At 43.6% G+C, this 23,383-nt stretch overlaps 1 protein-coding gene across 1 annotated transcript in view; it reads left to right on the top strand.

The window, feature by feature from the left end:
- The window catches only part of NRP2 (neuropilin 2), a gene marked incomplete at its 5' end in the record, with an annotated part of 101,374 nt that overhangs the window by 34,670 nt on the left and 43,321 nt on the right, over nucleotides 1-23,383 (top strand). The window contains 1 exon segment of the mRNA XM_070757322.1: nucleotides 1,142-1,294. Coding sequence (XP_070613423.1) covers nucleotides 1,142-1,294 — 153 coding nt within the window.

Genomic DNA, 23,383 nt, shown 5'->3' with positions numbered 1-23,383 from the left:
ATCACTGTCTCTCTCTCTCTCTCTCTTTCTCTCTCTCTGTCTCTCTGTATATGTCTCTGTCCCTCTCTTACATCACACACACACATGGCTCAGCTACTATTAGATATTAATTGGATTGCTATGCTGCCCCTCTATTCTTCCACTCTACTTTTGGCTCCCCTTTTCCACCCACTCTGCTATCATTCTCTCTTCCTCCTTCATCTCCTTTCCTTCTCCTCTTCAGTCATTCATTGTTCTCTCCCTTCCCGCAGCACACTTCCCCATTTAACTCCTCTTCATCCCATCTTCCCCTCAAATTTCCAGGTGAAACTCCCTGCCCGCCAGCTATCCTGGTATGAGGGTATCCAGGCTGCCAGTGGAGTGTGGCCCCCCACAAGTCTGTTACATTCCTTTAGATACAATCTTTCTGTAAAAATAGACACTATTAAAATTAATCTCTGGGCCCATTGTTTAAAATATCCTTAAACATTTCCAATGCTTCATCTGTAAATCAAATTTAAGTGTTTTTCTCATTTAATTATAATTTTAGTTCCATCTAGTGCCCAATTTTTAAACTCTTGTATTATTATATTTTCTTAAAGTAAATTCAAAACAAGAACATTTTTACATAAAAAGGATACTTTATAATTAATTCTAAAATTTTATTTCAGATTTATCTGAACCCTTGCTCTGCCTGTATACTTGTACCAGGGGTAGGTTCCTCCAAATTTGGACCGGTTTGCCTGAACCAATAGTGATCTGCTGGTGATGTCACGATGATGTCACCTGAACTGGATCATTCAGTACTGGTCCTTAGGTGTTGCCATCTCTCTTTTAAAAAAAAATTAAAAAAATTTTTCTTTGGCTCAAGCTGAGAAGCTGAGTTTCGGACACTGCACATGCATTGCCATTTTGTTTTTGGCATTTTTAATTTAAAAATTGGGGTGTTTTGCACTGCACATGTATGTGTGTGTCCACAAGGAATTTGCGTGGGAGGAAGCGAAGCAGCAGCGAAGTAAATTGGAGCCCACCCCTGGCTTGCACACATTGAAAATACTTTAGATTTCTATAACCGTTTATGATTTGCCAACTATGTTAGTTATTAAATAGAAACAGGCTTTCCTTTGATCTTATTTTTTATGTCATGCTGTTTTCTTATAAGATTTCCAGGTCCCACTAGGATTCAATTGCAACTTTGATCTTCCTGAAGATTTTTGTGGTTGGACACATGACACGTCTACAGGATTTACATGGGCGTTTCATTCTAGAAATACCTGGACCAGCCATTTAGAACCAGGCATCGGGGTCTACCCAGGTAAGTGAATTCATATCATTTAGAAAGGAAAAATATCCATGAACTATGGATTTAGGAAAATAGATATTTAAATTATCTCTGAAAAACTGTGGAATACATTACAAAGTCTGCGAAGTCTTTTTGCCATATTGGTGTAAAATTATTTATCAATTTCAAGAATTTTTTAATATTGCTTCAATAAAATCAATGTAAGATACATGTTTAAAAAAAGTCACAATGCTTTTAAAGAGATACGAATTCAGATGTCTATGGTGTAAATCAGTATGTGGTATAATTCTGCTAATACATATACATATACATGCCACCTATTATTACCAGTATATCTTCACCACTGGCCTATAAGCTAGGCAAGATTATGGAATAATAGCTTCAGAACAGGAATTTGAATTTGTGTCTCCCTGTTCTTAGTCCTTAGCCTTTATAACTGTAGCATATCATCTCTTATCTCTGAATGTTGTGAATGATGGTCCAAGGAAAGCATTTGTTGCAGGAGGAATACTTGCAATTCAGAGAGGAAACTGAAATCATGTGCTAACTCTCCATGTGCATGTGTATTCAGTTTATCTTATGTGCTGAGAAAAATGGAATCATGTGCTTGTTTTTGTCTGGGTGAGCTGGTGTTGATTTTGAACATCAATAATAAAATTCTCGCTTTGAATAATGTGGATGCTTCTGCTTTTTATGCACCCCCTTGCATGTGAATACTCCTTCAATGTGGAACTAAGGAGATCTTTTGCTGTTCTGCTATGCACATTGTCAATTTCCCCTTGAGGCTAGAACTTGCCTGGGTCTTTATAAGACCCTGATATTTGCATTGGAGGCTTTGATACTGCTACTAGGGCAGAGGCTTGTGATGGCAGACAAAGGACTGTGTGAACATAATAAGGGCTTCACAATATGAGTCCTTGTGCAATGTGGAGGATCTAAGTTTGTCTGGGAGCTGAAAGTCTGTTTGCTCATTCATCTCTTTCAACGAACTCCAGGATTTATGGTTTTCCTTCTCCTCATTGGACATACTGTAGGAAGAAGAGGAGACATTTACTAGCTTCAAAGAAGTGTTTGCCTAATTTCCATGAACAGGCATTAAAATCTCATACCACAAATCTGAGGATTTACTAGAAGTGGTCCTGCTGTTTGAGGGAAATCTTTCACACAATTTAATTTTATTGCTAAAGCATTAGTCCTGATCACTGCAACATCTGTACCCAAGGAGCATGCATATTCAATAAATCCAATTGGTTCCCATCCCCCATTAGTGGGTCTTGACTAATAGAGAAGTGTTTTGTAACCACTTATTCTCCCTGGTAGCTATATGTTGGTGGTAATAACTAGATTTACTAATTTATAAGGCTCTAGAATTGAAAGATAGTGTTCCCTGCTGGGCAGAACAGAAAAGACAAAAAAAATGATCCAATACAAATTGAGTGTTGCTGATTCATTTATATTTTAGGTGATTAAGCAATACTAGCTTCCAAACTTCTATATACAGTGGTACCTCGTGATACGAGTTTAATTCGTTCTGGACCTGGGCTCTTAAGTCGAGCAGCTCTTATCTCGAACGACTTTTCCCCATAGGAATTAATGTAAATAATTTTAATTGGTTCCAGCCCTCAAAAAACTCACAAAGTTAGTCTAAATTATGCAGAAAGACATGTTTTTAATGAAGAAATGTACATGTACATATAAATGAATAATGAAGTTTCTTTCACTTAACTTGTAAACTTTCTTAAACTTTTAAATTTACATATGTTCAACTTCTCTGCCACCCAATCCTGTAGGACAGAGGTCCCCAACCCTTTTTGCACCAGGGACCGGCTTTAAGCGATCAAGAGAGGAATGGGTGAATGAATGGACGGAGGGTGGGAAGGAAGGAAGGAAAGAGGGAAGGGACAGGAACAGAGGAAGGAAGCAAGGAAACTTATGAAAGGGGAGAGTAAGAGAGGAATGAGTGAAGGGAGGGAGGGAGGGAAGAAGGTGGGAAGGAGAAAGAAAAGAAGAAATAGAGGAAGGGAAGGTAAAAGAGAGAAAGAAAAAGAGCAAGAAAGCAAGCAAGCAAGCAAGCAAGCAAGCAAGCAAGCAAGAAAGAAAGAAAGAAAGAAAGAAAGAAAGAAAGGGGGAAGGGACAGGAACAGAGGAAGGAAGCAAGGAAACTTATGAAAGGGGAGAGTAAGAGAGGAATGAGTGTAGGGAGGGAGGGAGGGAAGAAGGTGGGAAGGAGAAAGAAAAGAAGAAATAGAGGAATGGAAGGTAAAATAGAGAAAGAAAAAGAGCAAGAAAGAAAGCTGCAAGCCCCCCCCCCCCGAGCCCCCCAGGCCGGCTGCAACCTTTTAAAACACGCGCGCCGCTTCGCAGCTGTCTCCTGAAGCCGAACGCAGAAGTTAGCGTTTGGCTTCAGGAGACAGCTCCTTGGCGCTTGTATCTCGAATTTGGGCTTGTAAGTAGAACAAAAATATCTCTCCCCTCCCAGCTCTTATCTCGAGTTGCTCTTAAGTAGAGCAGCTCTTATGTCGGGGTTCCACTGTATTGCATTCTGTAAGTTATCTCAGCACCTGCTGTAGATTCCCAGTGCCTTGCTGCATGTTAAGGCCATGCATTCAGTAAAGGTAGACCATTGGCTTGAATTGCTGCATTTAATTTCATTTCTCCAGATTTGTTTGTTTGTTTATTTTCTGTCTTTATTATTTTTGCAAATAACTCAAGGCAGTGAACATATACAACACACCTTCAATTTTCCTCACAACAACAACTCTGTGAAGTGAGGTGATTAGAGTGATTAGCCCAAAGTCACCCAGCTGGCTCTCATGGTTAAGGTAGAACTTGAACTTGTTGTGGTTAGCTCTGGCCCAGCTCCTGCCCCAAGGACTGTGGATGTGGGGGAGACATCCACATGCTGAAGGCCTGTTTTGCCCCCTCTCCCCCAGTGGAATCTGCTGATAAAGGCTCCTCTGGCCAAGAAGACATGAGGGACAGGGAGGAGGAGAGTGTGGCAGACAGCTCAGAAGGAGATCAATTATCTAGCTCCTCCTTGGATTCAGAACAAGAGTTAATGATACAGCCACGCATGCGGAGAGCGATGCATAGGCAACAACAACTGAGAGATTATTCTCAAAGAAAATGAGGCCACCTGTGGTTGGGTGGGGCTGTGGTAATTAGTGAGGCTGCTATAAATAGCAGGCTGTGGGTTTGGCCATTGTGGAGGATTATCTGATCATTGTGTTTCATGACTGCTTGACTGACTTTGACCTTTTGTGTGCTGATTTTTCCCCACTTTCAAACTAAACCAGAGCAAAGTGTGTTTCACTTTGTGAAAGAAGAAGGACTGTGAATTGCTGCAAACTAAGGAACTAATAAGGAACTTGTACAAATTACCAGTTTGTTTGGAGACAAGTGCTCTTTGCTATACCAAAAGAGGACTTGGTTTAAGTGAATTGTCAATATAAAGAACATTGTTTTGAATTTTCAAACGTGTGTGTGTCTGAAATTGGTACCTGTGAATTTTTGGTAGGAGTCTATCAGAGAGCCCGACAGAACAGAACTCATGGGATTCTACCTTCTAGCCTGGTGCATTAACCACTAGACAACCTTATTCTTGTCCATGATTTTTTTAGATGTCCAAGGAGGTGTATTATGCTGTCTTTTGTGTGTGTGTCTGTCTGTCTGTGTGTGTGTGTGTGTGTACCTTTTAAGATTTTGGAAGTGGTTTTCCCTTGCTTCATTCCCAGGATGGAGAGAGAGAGAGAGAGAGAGAGAGAGGAACTGACCCAAGATTACCCAGCTGTCTTTGTGTCTAAAGTAGAACAACAACTGAAGGTCTCTCACTTCCTAGCTTAATACTTTAAACCACTATTCCAAACTGGCTCTCTATTTTATGCATACCAACAAAAATTATCAGCAAACATTTTGCACAGAAGATTACATCCTTCCTGAAGAACTGAGCCAGATAAGCTCAGGTTTGATTTTGAAGTGGGAATGGATTTCCTCCTTTCTCTATTTTCAGAATGGAAGCCAGATTCAGGAAAAGTAAAGCAGCAAAGAGGATGCCAGTGATAGTAAGGAAGAAAGGGGACCAGTTTTGTTTCTTCCATTTAGTGAGAAGAGTAGCCCAGATTTTGCTAAGCTGATACATGTTGGCTCCATTTAAGTCTTCTCAAATCAAATCAAATCAAATCATTCATAAATAAATAAATAAACAAACAAATAAATAAATAAATAAATAAATAAATTTTCTGCGGTCACATTTTTTTGTTGAACTGTCATGTTTAGAAAAAAATTGAAATTGCTGTCTGAGCTTCTAGTGTGTGTTTTAGGTTGTTCCAAAGTTAAGGTCTCTGTAGGAGTGAAGTTGAAGAAACTGTTTCCTATTTCCAGCGTTTACCTCTTTAACGTTTAAAATGCTTTAGAAAATTAATATCACAGAATAACTGAGGCCTCCAGCAACATGAAAGACTCAGACGGTACACCCTCTCCAATGTATTCCCTGTAATAATGTTTAATTAATGTAATAAGCCTTCTCTAAGTAGCAAATTTACTTATTTTTATAACTCAGATTCAATTTTTCATTCCATTTATTCTCCCTTGACATGTCTTATAATTGTTCTTCTCCCCCTCACTCCTTCAGAGTATGTTTGGTAAATAAATAAATAAATATGATACTCATGTACAAATGACTGTTCCCCATATTGAAATAGTGCTCCATTTTCATTTCATATCCAATATCATATCTCATATTTTAGTGTGTTACTGGTAGAGAAGGCTAATCAGGATTTCTGCGTCTATCAAATAGGGAGAGAAACAGATGGTTGGGAATAACAAGAACAAACAACCAAAAGTTGTAGTGCAGTAGTTAAGGACAGAAAACTCAAGATCTCCCTGTGTCCAGTTCATTATTAAAATCCGTACTGTAGCTACTTCTTGGTGCAATAAACCCTTCACATTTATTTATTAGATTCACTTAAAAAACAACAATGAAAAAGCATAAGTATTGCTTTTCTCAGTGGATATCAGAGTCATAAAGGAATGACAGCACAGATTCTAAAGAGAAGTGCTTGAATTTAGGTGGGTATGAAAAATGAATTTTATCTGCACTCTTAATGACATGAGAAGGTCATGAGCATACTATATACACACACACACACACAGACACAAACAAACACACAAAGATAATCTTGTATTTCAAAACTCAGGCTTTTTTTTGAAAGCAGTGAAAACAATGGTGCAGGCCAGACAGATTTTTAAAGAATATTTTAATTTGCATTCCTGTTCTGAGTAAGGTAAGACTTGATGGCCTGTATGGTTTGTATTTCCTGGTATTTTAGGCTACTTGCTTCTCACTTCTCAAGATAGAGAATTGATAGTTTGAAGAAAAGAGGGATAAATTAAAGCGAAACATTCTAGGCATAGCATAGGCACAATGTGATGAAATGCTCCCTGGAAACAGTATAATCTTATTACTCAAATGTAAATTGTATTGATTTCAAACTGAAGCCAAAGCTCACATACTTTGGCCACCAAATGAGAATAGAATGTTCTCCGTACTGAAGGAGCGGGTCCAGCAGTCACATGGGTTGCTCACGTCCAATCCGATGGAACTGAGCCTAGTATTAAAAAAGCTTGCCGGATCCGCCCCTTCCCCAGAATTCGCTCAGTTCGCATATCCTGCGGTTGTATTGTGATAGCTCGTTCAACATTCTAACACCTTCCCTTCGATCTTTCCTTCAAAAAATAGTAAGATTATTGCCTTTATTTATTACTTGCACCATCGCGCCAGCCGTTTAAAGAAAAAAAGTAAAAAAGCGGCTCGGTTTTGTCCCTTAGGAGAAGTTGCGGTTTCGTTTTCCCCCGGCGGTTTTGCCGGTTACGATTCCTGCGGCCGCTAGTGGATTCTTCTAATCCCTTGGCCCGGAGGTCCTGGTGCAAGTATTTATCGATTTCATTATTGCTTATTTATCGTATAAATATATTTAAGGGCTTAAAAAATACCTCCTGCGGAGTGAGACGCCTTCCAGTCTCCTGGACTTAGTCGATCGCTTTTCCCTTAAGAAATTCTACGGAGCGATCTTTTCGGCGCGAAGGCCTTCGCGCCCTTTTTTTAAAATCTAGGCCTCTCGTGTTGGCCTCCTGCCAGCCGCGTAGGCCTCAGTCCACCGCGTGGATCCCGGAGCGGGCCTTGGGGGTCCCAGGCTAAATTCTCCACCGGCTAAGCCTCCAACCAGAGTGCCTTGGTTTACTTAATTATTAAGTTTAGGGAGGCTGGCCCCGCTGGATTTGGGGGCACGAACTCTGGGTTTGCCCAGATTGTCCTCACTCTTCAGCAGCTTCGAGGCCTTGAAGCAGGATCCATTCCTCTTGGGAAGTCCTTGAAATTCTTCTCCTTATTATTTAATTATTGGCTCAGCCTTGTCTTCTGTTAATTGTCAGACTATGGCTTCTTTTCCCAAGAGAGGCACAACTAAAGGTCCCAGAGAGGCCAGGCCTACTGGCGATGAGATTACTAGCATCCCCCAGGCCTCTTCCTCCTCTTCTCCAGGGGCCCGCCCCCCGACCAAGGTCACCAGGGCCGAGAAGAGAAGGGACCTAGCCCTACAAAAAATTCATGACAAATCAGCAAAACGTTTGAAAGTGCAGGCCCAAGTAATCAGTAGTCAAGACCCCCCAGAGGCCTCTAGCCTGCCTCCTTCTGGGGTCCCTGTGTTATCTCTGGATGAGCCAAACCTAGACAGACCCCAACCTAACCTATGGGGCATAGGTCCAGAGGAACCAGATATTATTGAAGATTCCCCCCAGCCAGGATCCTCCCAGGCCTTTAGGGATTCTTCTGCCATTTCTGCTGATATTTCCAATTTACCTCCTGAGTTCCAGTCTATTTTTGCTGTGCTGTCCAAAGCCATTGATGCCAAACTCTCCACCATCAATGCGCTTCCTCTACCTCTTCCTCCTTCTCGTCCCTCCCGCCCCTTGGGTTCTTCCCCAGCGGTCAGAGCTCCTATTCAGGATGATTCAGATTCCTCCCAGGATGAATACGAGGAGATGGAGGATGATGAGGACCCTTTCCAGGGATTATCTGATGATGAGGAATCCCAAATAAAGGTTCCCCCTCCAGTTACTATTTTCCCCTCTCAATTATTCAAATCTCTTCTCCTCAAAGCTAGAATTTCTACGGGATTAGCGGCCCAGGAGAAACAAGCCTCCACTTCCACTGATCCCCCGGAGGAGAATTTACCTTACTTCACAGAGGAACAGGAGGATAACGAGGTAATTCCTATGCCTAAATTGTTTAAAGATGCCTTACTCAAACAGTGGGAATTTCCAGCATCTGGCCTTAATCCCTCCACCAAGGACAGAAAGTTGTACAAACTTTCCTCTTCCTATGAGGAACTTCTATCCTTTCCTAAACCGGATGAACCTGTCAAGATTCTTCACTCGGCAGCGGCTGTGCCAGGAGAGGCGGAGGAAGTCCTCCGCCCAGAGGACAAGCGCATTGAGCAAATGCTCAAAAGGGGATTCACCTCTGATTCCTGGGCCATTAAAAGTTCTGCAGCGGCTTCCTTTTTTTCCAGAGCCATGCTGCTGTGGCTTCGCCAACTGCAACAGCATATTCCTCCCGATGACTTGAGAGGTCAACAAGACTTCAACAAGGTCTTTGCAGCTGCCCAGTACGTGGCTGATGCCACTTTGCAATCTACTAGATTTTCTGCTAAGTCTATTGCAGCTTCTACAACGGCAAGAAGACTCCTTTGGATTCGCCCTTGGCAAGCGGGAGTTCGCCAAAAGTGGCAGTTATCCCAGGGCCCCTTGAAGCGCGACCTGCTCTTCGGTGATCTTCTGGATCCACTCCTCACGGAAACCACGGACAAGAAGAAAGTTTTGGGTCCAACCACTAAAAAGGCTACCAAAACGCAGTCCTTTCGTCGCCCAGGGCGCCAGCAAGACCAAGCGGCGTCCTATCAGAGGTCTCCAGGTCAGTATTCCCCCCGCTTTCGTTCCCAAGGTAGGAACTCCAGGGGTAGAGGTTTTCGCTTCCAAAGGGGAGCTTCATCTAACAGGGCTTCAAAGAAACCTAGATGGTAACCTTTCCTCTATTCCCATAGGGGGTCGCCTAGCTCATTTCGCCTCTAATTGGCGTTCCACCTCCAAAGACCCTTGGGTCATTGACACTGTTCAAACAGGTCTTCTTTTAGAATTTGTTTCTCCTCCCCCAAGACGTTTTATTTCCTGCCCTTCTCCCAGGTCATCCTCTGATTGTAACCGTATGGAGGAGGCCATTTCTCATCTATTGTCCATCAGAGCCATTCAACCGGTCCCTTCCGATCAGAGGGGCCTAGGTTTTTACTCCATTTTATTTATGGTTCCAAAGTCCTCCGGAGGTTGGAGAGCTATTTTGGATTTAAAGAAACTAAACCTATTCATCAAATATAGGAAGTTTAAGATGCACTCCTTGCCCTCTATTTTAGCCGCCATCCACTCGGGAGATTTCATGTCTTCCTTGGACCTCACTGAGGCCTACCTTCACATTCCTATAGCCAAATGCCACAGAAAATTTTTACGTTTTTCTTTTCAAGGCAGGCACTTCCAGTATAGGGCGATGCCTTTTGGCCTCTCCTCGGCCCCTCGGGTCTTTACAAAACTCTTGGGGTCCCTGGCGGCCTATATCCGGGCGTTTCCCATTCACATTTTATGTTATCTTGATGATATTTTGATTCATGGGAACTCCCTAGAGAAAGTGAAAACAGACCTTTCTGTTACCATGTCAGTCCTTCAGGACCATGGATTTTCCATCAATTTTGATAAAAGTCATCTCCAACCTTCCACATCCATTGCTCACCTGGGATCCATTATTGATTCAGAATCCTCCCAGGTGTTTCTCTCTCCCGAGAGAAAACTCAGTATAGTGGAGTTAATTTCTAAGATTTTATCTAACTCTTCAGTATCCATAGTCACTCTATCTTCCCTTTTGGGGAAGATGGTGTCATGCATAGGCATCATTCCCTGGGCTCGCCTTCATGCTAGGGAACTCCAGTGGCTCCTGTTACCTTTTCAGAGATTGGGGCACAGCAACTCAAATCGACGCATTGTCATCCCACTGAGTGTTCGCAGATCCTTCAAGTGGTGGAAGTCTCCGGCCATGGACAAAGGATCCCCGTTCAGGTGCCCGGATCAATTTGTCATCACCACAGATGCCAGTCTATCGGGATGGGGCGCCCACGCCCAGGGGATGATAGCCCAGGGCACGTGGTCCCCGGAGGAAGCTTCCAGGCCAATCAATTGGCTAGAGTTAAGAGCCGTTTCCCTGGCGCTGAAGCATTTCTCTCCTCGCATTCCCAACCGGCACGTTCTCATTCTCACCGACAACATTGCCACAAAAAGCCATATCTGCAGACAGGGGGGCACGAGATCCAAGGCTCTCATGAGGGAGGCCCTCAAGTTGGGCCTTTGGGCGGAAAAACATCTCCAGTCGCTCCTAGCCGATCACATCTCCGGGAGTCTCAACGTCCAGGCGGATTGGCTATCCCGAGCAACGATAGACCCAGGAGAGTGGAACCTCCATCAAGACCTGTTCCATCAAATCACCCTCAGATTCGGCCTACCAGTCCTGGATCTCTTCGCGACCAATGCGAACGCCCAACTCCCTCGCTTCTATGCCAGATTTCCATCCCCGGGAGCGGAAGCAATCAATGCCCTCCGGAGTCCATGGCCTCCAGGCCTACTCTACGCATTTCCTCCAATTCCAATCCTCCCGGACGTGATTCACAAGGTCCTCACCGAGAGGGCCCGAGTAATCTTAATCGCCCCTCATTGGCCCCGCCGGCCCTGGTTCGCGGATCTCCAACAGCTGTCCGTCCAGGACCCTTGGCGACTCCCCGTTTCGGGGGATATGCTGCGGCAGGGGGCCTCTTTCCATCCAGACCCGGAGTGGTTCCACCTCACCGCCTGGCTGTTATCAGGAGAGATTTAGAACTGCGTGGCCATGACCCCGATTCAGTGGAGGTCATCTTAAAGGCCAGAAGGGGCTCGACCAATCGAATCTATGACCACACGTGGTCCAAGTTTCACCAGTGGTGTCTACAGGAAGGTTTCTCCCCTCTGTGCATCCCCATACACAGAATTATTTCCTTCCTTATGCAAGGATTCCATAAAGGGTTTTCCACCAGCACCCTCCGGCGTCATCTGGCAGCCACTTCATCGGTCCTGGGGGGCCCCCGCAGACAGCCTCTCCGATCCTTCCCTGAAGTTCAGGAATTCCTCAAGGGCATAGCCAACCTCAGACCTTCCAAGGTCCACAGGTATCCATCCTGGGATTTGCCACGGGTTCTCCATTCCCTCACGCAGGCTCCATACGAACCCCTAAAATCGGCATCCCTCAGGTACCTATCCTTTAAGGTAGCTTTCCTGGTGGCTATTACCTCTGCCCGACGCATTTCGGAGCTGGCTGCCCTCTCAATCAGGCAGGACCTTTGTCAATTCCATCAGGACAAGGTAGGTTTGCGACTGGACCCCACCTTCTTACCCAAGGTCAGTTCCATGTTCCACAGATCTCAGGATATTGTCCTACCTTCCTTCTGCCTCCAACGAGACCATCCCTTGGCAATTAGATGGCACACCCTGGATCTCATCAGAGCGCTGAGAATATATATCCAACGCACAGGACCCTTTCGAAGGTCAGAAGCTCTTTTTGTAGCCTATCATCCCAGAGTCATGGGGGCCAAAGTGTCTTCAACAGTACTGGGCCGTTGGATCAGAGGGACTATATCTAAGGCCTATGAGTCGGCCTCCCTCTCCGTTCCAAGGAACATCACAGCGCATTCCACCAGGAGCGCGGCCACCTCAGCCGCTTGGGCGACTCAAGCCCCGTTGGAGGAGGTCTGCAAAGCAGCCACTTGGGCCTCGCCAAATTCCTTCATCAGGCACTACAAGATTGATTCTTACGCTTCAGCGGACGCTGCCTTCGGCAGAAGGGTACTCCAATCCGTTATCTCACACGATAGCAATCTAATCCCACCCTAGGGACCATCTATTGGGTATGTCCCATGTGACTGCTGGACCCGCTCCTTCAGTACGGAGAATAGGCGTTGATTGCTTACCTGAACGCCTCTTCTCGTACGGTGAGCGGGTACAGCAGTCACTTCCCGCCCTTGTATGTGTCTTCTTTTACCTTTCTATACCTTTCTTCCTCTAACAATGAGAGTTGAACACTACAGAGCTTCACAGCTGAGCCTAGTCTATGGATTCGCGAATTCTGGGGAAGGGGCGGATCCGGCAAGCTTTTTTAATACTAGGCTCAGTTCCATCGGATTGGACGTGAGCAACCCATGTGACTGCTGTACCCGCTCACCGTACGAGAAGAGGCGTTCAGGTAAGCAATCAACGCCTATTCTAGCCCTATATTATGTTTTATCATTCCTTTTTACACATTAAAAATCCTCTAGGAATATGGGGAATAATAGTGCTTTATCGGTCTCTCTTCCATTTTTTCCTAACACGTCCTCACACATCCCATACCTTTTAAAACAGAGTAATATACCCCAAGTCAGAAAGAGCAAAGCAAAGGTTATGCCTGTTGGCAAGAATTTGCACCCTGGCAGTTCGTCCTTCTTTTACTCTCCCTAAGATATTGACAAGAAACAACAACGAAAAGCTGCTTTGAGTTGATGATCAGGGCATATGTTTCTTTTTAGTACTTCAAACTCTTCCAAGTTAAATTGTGAAGTCTGTGGATGCTCAATAAAATGGTCCCCTGCTAAAGGCAATGGATTGTACCTCTAAGAAGATGTCTGGAAATACAGACAATGAATTAGAGTCATAAAAAAGCCCAAGCAAAATGAGGCAAGATAAACATTTGTGTCCCAGTAGCAGATCATTAAAGACCATGCAAGGAAGCTCCCCCACCCCAATCATCTTCTTTCCTTCATAGCTCTTTTCCCCCTTACATTGGAAGACTGCCTAAATTATATATTTTCTTCACTCCATCAGCTTCATGTTTCCTTTTTTAGGCCCATGTTTCTTGGGATTATTTCTGAACCATCCCTCTGAAAGTCCCATTACAACAGCAGGGAGCTCTCTTGGTAAAAACAAACCCAGAGCAATTTCTCTCTTACTACACACCCCTATCCATTAGGACATGAACTGTTATCTAGAGTAATGGAGATGTACAATGGAAATGTACAGTTTGTTAGAATATTCCTGACTGGGGGGGCCATGTAAATAAGGTCAGCCAATGAATAGGCATATCAACTAAGTTAGCCACTGGGAGCTTGAACACTTCTGAGTCTGTGCAGAAAATCAAAACTAAAAGCTTAAGCTTAAAGATAAGCATGGCTCAGCCCACTCTCCTCTCTGTTCTCTTTGAACTCTGCAGAAATGAAACTAACTGTTCTCTGATGTCTGTAACTGCTTGAAGAAGAACTCTGCTAATAGTCAGGGCCGCCAATAGACAGGTATTACTGGGAGTCCTGTCCCGGGCCCCGGCCAAATTAGGGGCCCCGGCATTCTGGCGCCAAATCAGCAGCTCCTTGCACATGCGCAGACTGTACCCTCCCTCTTTTGCAGTAAAAGGCGAGGCAGAACTCGAAGCCCCGACGAAGGTAAGCCGAAGAGGAGCCTGAGAGAACGAAGAAGGCAGGAAAAGCTCCCGGGTTGCTTCGTGCGCGCTTCCTCAGCCGTCACGGAGCGGAGAGAAAAGGGCCCCGCGGGGGGAGGCATTCCTTAAGGGACGGGACGGCTTCATTGATTCCGTCCGGCCGCGGAGTGGGGCTGCCGGTGTGGGGAAAAGGGCGGCGAGAGGCTTCTCTCTCTCTCTCCTGGATTGCGACCTTCGGCACATGGGGGGGAGTGGGGGGGCGGAGGGGCGGAGGGACAACAACTTTGCAGGGTTTTTTGCTTGGTCTTTCTTTCTTTCTTTCTTTGTTTGCTTTCTTGCTTGCTTGCTCCTTTCTTCCTTTCCTTCTTTCTTTCCTTCCTTTCTCTCTCCTTCCTTTCTCTCTCTATTTTCTCTCCTTTCTTTTTTTCCTTCATTCCTTCTTTTCTTTCCTTCTTTCTTTCTCTCTCTCGCCTTCCTTTCTTTCTCTTCTTTCTTTTTTCTTCCCTTTCTTCCCTTCCTTCCTTTTTTCTTTCCTTCCTCTCTCCTTTCTTTCTCTTTTCTTTCTCCTTCCTTCCTTTCCTTCTTTCCTTCATATCTCTCTCTGTCTCTCCCTCTCTGTCTCTCTCGCGATCGCTGTTAGAAAGGAAGTTCAAGTGAGGAGTTGTGAAATCGGCAAGGCCAGTCGGCGGCCACTCCCGCAACTTAACTTTTTTTTAAAATGGCTCTTCTATAGGTTACAGTTAAGCTGCCGATTACGTTCTGTCACCTCAAAGATGGACGAGATTAAAAATGAGAGGGAGCTGGAGGGGGCGTGGCCTAGCCCCGTTTCTGGTTCGAAGAGGTTTTGCAGGTTTTTTGTGGTGCTCCTTTCGGGGATGGCTGCGGTGGGATGAAGCCGATCTTCCCACTTTTTCCCAACTCCTGAAACTCAAAAGTTTTTCCTCCAGCCATGGTTTTTTTTAAAAAAAGTGGGTTACATCTGTACAGGTAATCCTCGATATATGATCACATTGGAGCCCATACTTTCTATTGTTAAGTGAGACATTTCTGGGGTGAATTTTGCCCTGTTTTATAAGGTTCCTTTGTTAAGTGGATTGCTACAATTCATAAGTTAGTGACCTGCTTGCTAAGTGGATCAGCCTTCCCCATTGACTTTCCTTGTCCAAAGCTTGAAAAAGGTGATGGACTTTTTGCTAAAGAATCATTTGATGTTTAATTTAAAGGAGCCATGCTCCTGAAGGGATAAAACAACTACACTGAGGACTGCTATAAAGAAGATTGGAAGTTATTCCTTTACATTTTTATGCCTCTTTTCTTTTCTTCTTTTCTGTCTCTGTTCTTTATTTCTTATTTATCAATTTGTTTTTTTAAAAAAAATTCTGTAAAATTTTAAAAAAGAACAAGGAAAAATATGTTGATGTTAAAGAACAATCAAAATTGACTGTAAATTTAAAGTAGAATGCAGTGGACTTGATAGGATTAGGCTGAGAGAGAGGAGAGAAAGGAAGAGAAGAGATAGAAAGGAAGAGAGAGATAGAAAGAGGGATAGAAAGAGAAAGAGAGTGAGAGATGCTCAGTGAGCCTTTCTTTGAAGTTGCCTTTCTTTCTTTCTTTCTTTCTTTCTTTCTTTCTCTCTTTCTTTCTCTTTCTCTCTTGCTGTTTCATTCTTTTTTCTTTCTCTTGCTTTCTTTCTTTCTCTTGCTTTCTCTCCTTCCTTCCCTCCTTCCATTTCTTTCATTCCCCCTCTCTATTTTTATTTCTCTTTCATTCTCTTTCTTTCTTTATCTCTCTCTTTCTTGCTTTCTTTCTTGCTCTTTTTCTTTCTCTATTTTACCTTCCCTTCCTCTATTTCTTCTTTTCTTTCTCCTTCCTACCTTCTTCCCTCCCTCCCTCCCTTCAGTCCTTCCTCTCTTACTCTCCCCTTTCATAAGTTTCCTTGCTTCCTTCCTCTGTTCCTGTCCCTTCCCCCTTTCTTTCTTTCTTTCTTTCTTTCCTTCCTTCCTTCCTTCCTTCCCTCCCTCCATTTCTTGCTTTCCTTCTCCTTCCTCCCTTCTTTCCTCCCTCATTCCCTTCTTTCACTCCTTCCTCTCTTACTCTCCCCTTTCACACCTTTCCTTGCTTCCTTTGCACCCTTCCTCTGTTCCTGTCCCTTCCCTCTTTCCTTCCTTCCTTCCCACCCTCCGTCCATTCATTCACCCATTCCTCTCTTGATCGCCCCTTTTACCATTCCTTCCTCCCTCCCTCCCTCCTTCCTTCATAGCTCGCCCTCGCCTTTCTTCCCTTCCTTCCAGATGGGAGTGCCCCCTCAAGACACCCGCCTGACTGCTGGTACCCTGCTTTTTCTCTCCCCTCATCCTTTCCAGCTCCTCGCCGGTGGCTGCCGGGTGTGTGCGTTTGCTGGCTGGGGAATTCTGGGAGTTGAAGTCCAGATATCTTCAAGTTGCCAAGGTTGGGAAACACTGGCCTATGGGATCGCCTCGCTTGGCGTGAAGCGGGAAATGATCCCCGGGGGATGGAGTGGCTTGGCAACTTAAAATAGTTTTAAAATGGCGGGGGGCGGGGGGCAGACACTTAGGCTGTATGGGGCCCCAAAATTCCTGATGGTGGCCCTGCTAATAGTATTTTAAATTCATCTGTTATTATGTTTATAAAGAAGTTTATGAATCCAGCTGAATGCTTTTGGTTTTGCTGTTGCAATAAGCTTTAATACAGTTTTCATGCCAGGAGGGACACTCCCCCCCCCCCCCCCCGGATTTTCACATGCAAACAGATTTCTGTGCTCATGCAGTGAAAAATCTTCATGCTATGTCAAGAATTAGGATTTAGCCTGCAACTTTATATAGATGATCTGATAGTGAGCCTAAGTAGAATTTATCTCCAAATTAACAGAGTGGGTTTTGTTGTCATTTTCTCAGAATTCAGATCTTTTCCTGATGGTGAGGTACAGAATTCTGTATTGAATCAGTGAATCATGAGGAAAACATTATGGGATTATATAATTTATACAGAATTGTATTGAAAAGTGATGAGAAAATGTATATTTTAATATAAATATAGGGTACTGGTGGTTTGGAAACTGGCCATAGATCAGGGATGAAGCATCTGCTCAGTCAGTAGAAGAATATTTTTTTTATTACTGAGTGAATTTTGAGAAATAACCAGGAGACATGTTTCAGGTCATGGGCACGTAAAGCACTGCAAGGCAGTATATAAGTCTAAGTGCTATTGCTATTGCTAAATCCCTTTCCGAAGAAAGCTCTGATGCTAAGAAATTTGGAAGAAAACAGACAAGGATGAGCAGCAGCAAGATGGATGAAATCAGTTATGGTAGCAATGACTATATCATTGGAGGAGCTGAATGATTGATATAGAATAAAATAAAGTAGAATAGAACAGAACAGAATAGAATAGAATTTTTTATTGGCCAAGTATGATTGGACACACAAGGAATTTGTGTTGGTGCATATGTTCCCAATGTACATAAAAGAAAAGATACATTCATCAAGAATCATAAGGTGCAACACTTAATGATAATCTGGATACAAATAAGCAATCCAATCATATTAGGAACCAGTCAATATAAATTGTAGTCATTAGTGGGAGGAGATGGGCTATGGGAATGATGGGAAGATTAATAGTAGTGCAGACTTAGTAAATAATTTGACAGTGTTGAGGGAATTATTTGTTTAACAGGGTGGTGGTGTTCAGGGAAAAACTGTTCTTGTATCTAGTTGGTTCTGGTGTGCAGTATTCTATAGCGTTGTTTTGAGGGTAGGAGGGTAGAAGTTGAGGCAGTTTTGTCCGGGATGTGAGGTGTCTGTAAATATTTTCTACACCCCACTTTTTGACTTGTGCAATTACTCAATGGAAGGTCCTCAATGGAAGGCAGGTTGGTAGCAATTGTCTTTTCTGCAGTTCTAATTATCCTCTGAAATCTGTGTCTGTCTTTTTTTGTGTTGCACAACTGAACCAGTTATAGAGATGCAGATGACAGATTCAATAATTCCTCTCCTTGGGCAGTTTGAGCTTCCTGAGTTGGCACAGAAACAACATTCTTTGTTGTGCTTTTTAGATGATGTTTTTGATGTTAGATGTCCATTTTAGATCTTCCAATATGATAGAACCTAGAAATGTGAAGGTCTCTACTGTTGATACTGTGTTGTCTAATATTATAAGAGGTGGAAGTATGGGCATGTTTATTTTAAAGTTTTAGAGACAGGTTATCAGGGAAAGAAATCCAAGTATCACTGTGAGTAATCAGTAGAGTAGAATAGAGTCATAGGGCTGGAAAGGATCTCAGAGGTCTTCTTAGTCCAACCTTCTGCCCAAGGCAGGAGACCTTATACCATCCCAGATAAATAGTTGCCCAAACTTTTTTTGGGGGGAGCAACTGTAGGATGCAAGCTGTTCCACTGGCTAATTTTTCTTACTGTCATGAAACTCCTAGGTTGGATCTCTCTTTGATGAGATGCCACACATTGCTTCTTACCCTACTTTCAGGTGCTTTGGAGAATAACTTGACCATTCCTTTCTGTGCGAGCCCTTCAAGTACCAGAAGACAGCTGTCATGTTGCCTGTACCTTCTCTTCATTAAGCTAGACATACTCAGTTTAGAAACATAGAAACATAGAAGTCTGACGGCAGAAAAAGACCTCATGGTCCATCTAGTCTGCCCTTGTACTATTTCCTGTATTTTATCTTAAAATGGATATATGTTTATCCCAGGCATGTTTAAATTCAGTTACTGTGGATTTACCAACCCGGTCTGCTGGAAGTTTGTTCCAAGGATCTACTACTCTTTCAGTAAAATAATATTTTCTCATGTTGCCTTTGATCTTTCCCCCAACTAACTTCAGATTGTGTCCCCTTGTTCTTGTGTTCACTTTCCTATTAAAAACACTTCCCTCCTGAACCCTTTTTAACCCTTTAACATATTTAAATGTTTCGATCATGTCCCCCCTTTTCCTTCTGTCTTCCAGACTATACAGTTCATTAAGTCTTTCCTGATACGTTTTATACTTAAGACCTTCCACCATTCTTGTAGCCCGTCTTTGGACCTGTTCAATTTTGTCAATATCTTTTTGTAGGTGAGGTCTCCAGTTTCTTTAATTTGATAGCACATAAATATCAAATCAGTTCCAGGAATTGAAAAAATTGGGACAAACCTTTATGCATGTGCAGTGCACATGCAAAAGCCTCATCCAGTTATTAAAGGTGCCAGGAAAGTACTTAAAGAAACATGAAGTGGAGCAATATGGCCATTTCCTGCTTTGTCTAATCATAGGGGGAGGGTCTGTTTGCCTTTAAGTGTTTTGTATGAAACTTCATCAAACAAAGCAAGCCTTTGAAGTTTGAAGACAGTCAGGGAGAGTGAGCCTTTTTTAAAAGAACATTTTTAAAAGACTTTCTGTTGGCCAGAATAAAAACTTTTCTACTCTATGGGAAGGGGGGAAATCTGTCAGCAATACCAGAATGCACATAATTCAGATTTATATCCAGTGCATTTCAAGGCAGAGGCAGTGAGGGAGATTGTTCAAGGTATTCAGCAGACTATCTCCAGCTCAGCTTGGAAGTAGCTATAGTTACAGTGCCTTTCATGAAAATCAGGCATAATTAAAAGAGATGATAGGCCAGTGATCATCTTATTGGTTTCCCCAAATTTGATTTAAAAGCTTGACTTTATGCAGACCACAATGCTTTAAGTCTCCATTGATTTGGCTGATATATAGATTTTTTATTTAGAAAATAAAACGGCAGTGACTTGGCAAGTAAATTAACAAGTAATCTGATTGAGAAAGTTCCCTGTGAGACAAGATGCCCATCTGGCTTTAAATATTACATTTATGAAAGACAGGAGTCAGCATAACCCAAACAAGGCTACCGCAAAGTAAGAAGAATCTCATAGAAGCAGATTGGAAGCAAGTTAAAAGCATTGGCTCAGGTTAGTCAACTAAATAAGCTTTTTACCTTCAGTCAATGGTTTCCTCCATTAGTAAAACTGAAACTTCCTTTAGCTTTCCTGAGTGTTAAGGAAGAAAACGAAGGGTTGAGGAATAAGGGATATTTTTCAGACATTCTTGATTGTTTCCCTTGCACTTTTTCTGTCTAATGGGATTTAAAACTCATATTGGCTCACTGTTTTTGAAAAATGGTTAATTAAACAGAGAGCATCTCAATTTGCTTTAGGTAGGCGGAGATGGTGCCATATCTGCTGCTGCAGCATCCATTTTCCTTGCTGGGTATTGCAGAGGCCAGATCTACACATTATGACCTTGAGAAATAAGTTATCACACCAGTTCATTGTTTGAATGACAGAAATGTCTTACTCATGCTATGGTAAATGTTGCCAAGGACACCTCATTGGCAGAAAGCAGATACTGTATCTGTGTTGGCCAAATTGTTTGGCTTTCCAGAATGCTGCTTGGAAAGATCAACTCATAATTTATCAAGAAACTTAAGTTATGCCTGTTGTTTGCTGAGCAACAGTGATTTGCATGTTCTTATTGTCCTAGCTCAGTTGAATCCAGATGCTCTCATAAATCTCCATGCAAAGCAGGCTCTCCAAAGGCAGCAGCAGGAAACAGAAATGCCAGAACTGATCCCTCAGGGTCACCCTTTTGAACACTTGGTGCCAGTTCAGCTTCAGCTTTATCTCCTGTCTCTTTACTAAGAACAGATCCTTTTCCTAAAATCAAAGAGCTGGTGAGGGAGTTGATAATGCTACTGGTCCTAAGACATTGATCAGAACCTTCTGCTAAAATGCCTTCCTCCAGTAGTTCAGTGCCTGAGAGATTTTTATTTTTTCACACATTTCCAACCTCTCCTTTTCTTTGGTACTGATTGCTTCCTTTTCCAATTAACATCAAAAACTATAAATTCCTGGCGGAGCTAATCAGTTCTTCAATGGATCTTGCTTATTTGGCCACCAGGTTTCATTATATTCCTTCATCCATTATTAGAGTGAGCCACTGAATTATTCTAAATTCACAATCAGGTAATCCCTGCTGCCTTCTTTTATAATCCAAATACTCCAAAAATATTTGGTAGCTAAGCATATCAAAGAAGATTTGACTGTGCCGATAACTCTTAATGGGCTTCCCAAAGAATAAGTTTGGATGGTAATGTCACTGGAGATGCCCACAAATATAGGGGTGAACAGAAAAAGATAGTCTAAGTGAGACTATTATTATTATTATTATTATTATTATTATTATTATTATTATTATTTATTGGATTTGTATGCCGCCCCTCTCTGCAGATTCGGGGCGGCTAACAACAGTGGTAAAACAACATGAACAATCCAATTAATAAAAACAACTAAAAAACCCTTATTATAAAAAAACCAAACATACACACAAACATACCATGCATAGCTTGTAATAGCCTAGGGGGAAAGGATAACTTAACTCCCCCATGCCTGGCGACAAAGGTGGGTCTTAAGTAATTTGCGAAAGACAAGGAGGGTGGGGGCCGTTCTAATCTCTGGGGGGAGTTGGTTCCAGAGGGCCGGGGCCACCACAGAGAAGACTCTTCCCCTGGGGCCCGCCAAATGACATTGTTTGGTTGACAGGACCCGGAGAAGGCCAACTCTGTGGGACCTTATCGGCCGCTGGGATTTGTGCGGTTCTGCATGTATTCTGGCCCAATGCCATGTAGGGCTTTAAAGGTCATTACCAACACTTTGAATTGTGACCGGAAACCAATCGGCAGCCAGTGCAGGCCGCGGAGTGTTGCAGAAACGTGGGCGAATCTAGGAATCTAGGTTCCGGTTCCGGGGTAGCGGCGAGAAGATGGAGGATTCGCTGCTCCTCTGAGACAACGGCAAAATTCATCAAAAAAAATGAGTCAATCCAGATCAAATGTTGTCTGATTCCTTCTGGTTTGTCAGCCTTTCGTGCTGGGAACCCAAAAAACCGAATGCTGGTGTGTGTGTTTGTGGCGCTGGGGACAAAATAGCCTTGAGAAACTGCTGGAGGTGATCAGCTGGGGAGCGGAAGATGGCGTCTGCTCCTACCGGCTGCCCGATGCCGAGACGGAGAGGAAAGAAATGCGAGGCACCAGGAAGTGAGAGTGACTGGGGCCGTAGCGATGGAATAACAGAAGAGATGGAGGAGTTGAATGGACGGAGCGGAGACCACCATCGAGGCTGGGACATGCCTGCCTGTGCCTGCCTGTTCTGTGAGACCGAGGACGTGGTTGGCTGCCGGCGCCGGAGGTCGTTTGGGAAGAGCGGAGGAGCTGGGAATGTCATCTGGAGCGGCAGTCTAATCCCCTGTATAGCACCAGTGAGTGAGAGTCGATGGTGCCAAGGGGGGATAAAGGGAGCGGCGTTGGAGTTCAAAGGAAGGAGACTGAGGCGAGTTGGGGGCTGTCGTGTGGAGCTGAGGCCATTGGCTGAGATTGGACTAAAAGAACAGAGTGGATATAGCTGGGGGAGAGTGAACAGTGGAAACTGAATTGTCGAACTTTGAGGGTGTGGGTAGATGTTAAGATCGTCGCTTTGTCGTCTCCCCCCCCCTTCCTCCCCCTGCTCCCATTTCACATTTCCTGTATTCCCTATTGCATTACACTGAAGAACTGCGCCCCTGGTGGATGGCTCTATAACTACAACAGACTTAATGAAGGATTTTACTAAAGACATTATTATCATCCTGTTCTGGATTGGCTGATTGACTGATGAATTTTAATTTACCTATTTATTCAAGAACTGGTTCTATATTAATTGATTATATCTATCTAATTGTCTCAGATTAATTTTATAACTGATTGGTTAACTTTTTTAATTAATTAACTATTTTTAATTTTTATACATTTTTTAACTAATTTATTGGGGGGTAATTTTAGTGATGGATATCTGGGATCAGATGGAAGGTATATATGAAATGAATCGAATGAATGGTGGGACTAACTTGCAGAATGGGTGAGGTATGGATGAGGTAAATGGTAATTGCAATTTTTATAATATGAACGGGTGGGGTGAGTGGGACGGTATGTACGGGAACAATAGGGTCAGTATGAATGCAGAATTTAGCCTACCTGGCGGTAGAGAGACAGGAGGGATGGGGGTATCTTTCTCTGGGGTGACAAAGGGCCAGAATATCCCGGTCCTGCTGGGGAGAGGTAGATATGGCGGGAGTCATGGGGCTAGCCATTCTGGAGGAAAAAGAGATCGCTGCTTAATAGCGATCCCTTGTTCCGGTTCCATGAGCTCAAACCGGAGCCCTGGTGACGAGTGTAATCCGGGCCCTGGGCTCAAGCTGCTGCTACTCAATGCCAGATCGGTCGTGAATAAAGCTCTCCTCATCCGGGATCTGATCCTGGATGAGGAGGCCAATCTGGCATGTGTTACTGAAACCTGGCTGGGCCCAGAGGGAGGGGTGCCTCTCTCGGAAATATGTCCAGCTGGGTTTCAGATATGGCACTAGCCTCGACCCCAGGGAAGGGGGGGAGGAGTGGCTATTGTAGCCAGGGAGAGCCTCCATCTGCGTAGACTCGTTGCTCCTGAGATCGCGGGT

Source organism: Erythrolamprus reginae, chromosome 1 (genome assembly GCF_031021105.1).
Source record: "Erythrolamprus reginae isolate rEryReg1 chromosome 1, rEryReg1.hap1, whole genome shotgun sequence".
In the NCBI taxonomy this organism is placed as follows: Eukaryota; Metazoa; Chordata; class Lepidosauria; order Squamata; family Dipsadidae; genus Erythrolamprus; species Erythrolamprus reginae.
Note: the sequence above shows the minus strand (reverse complement) of the source record. Positions and strands in the feature narration are given on the sequence as shown.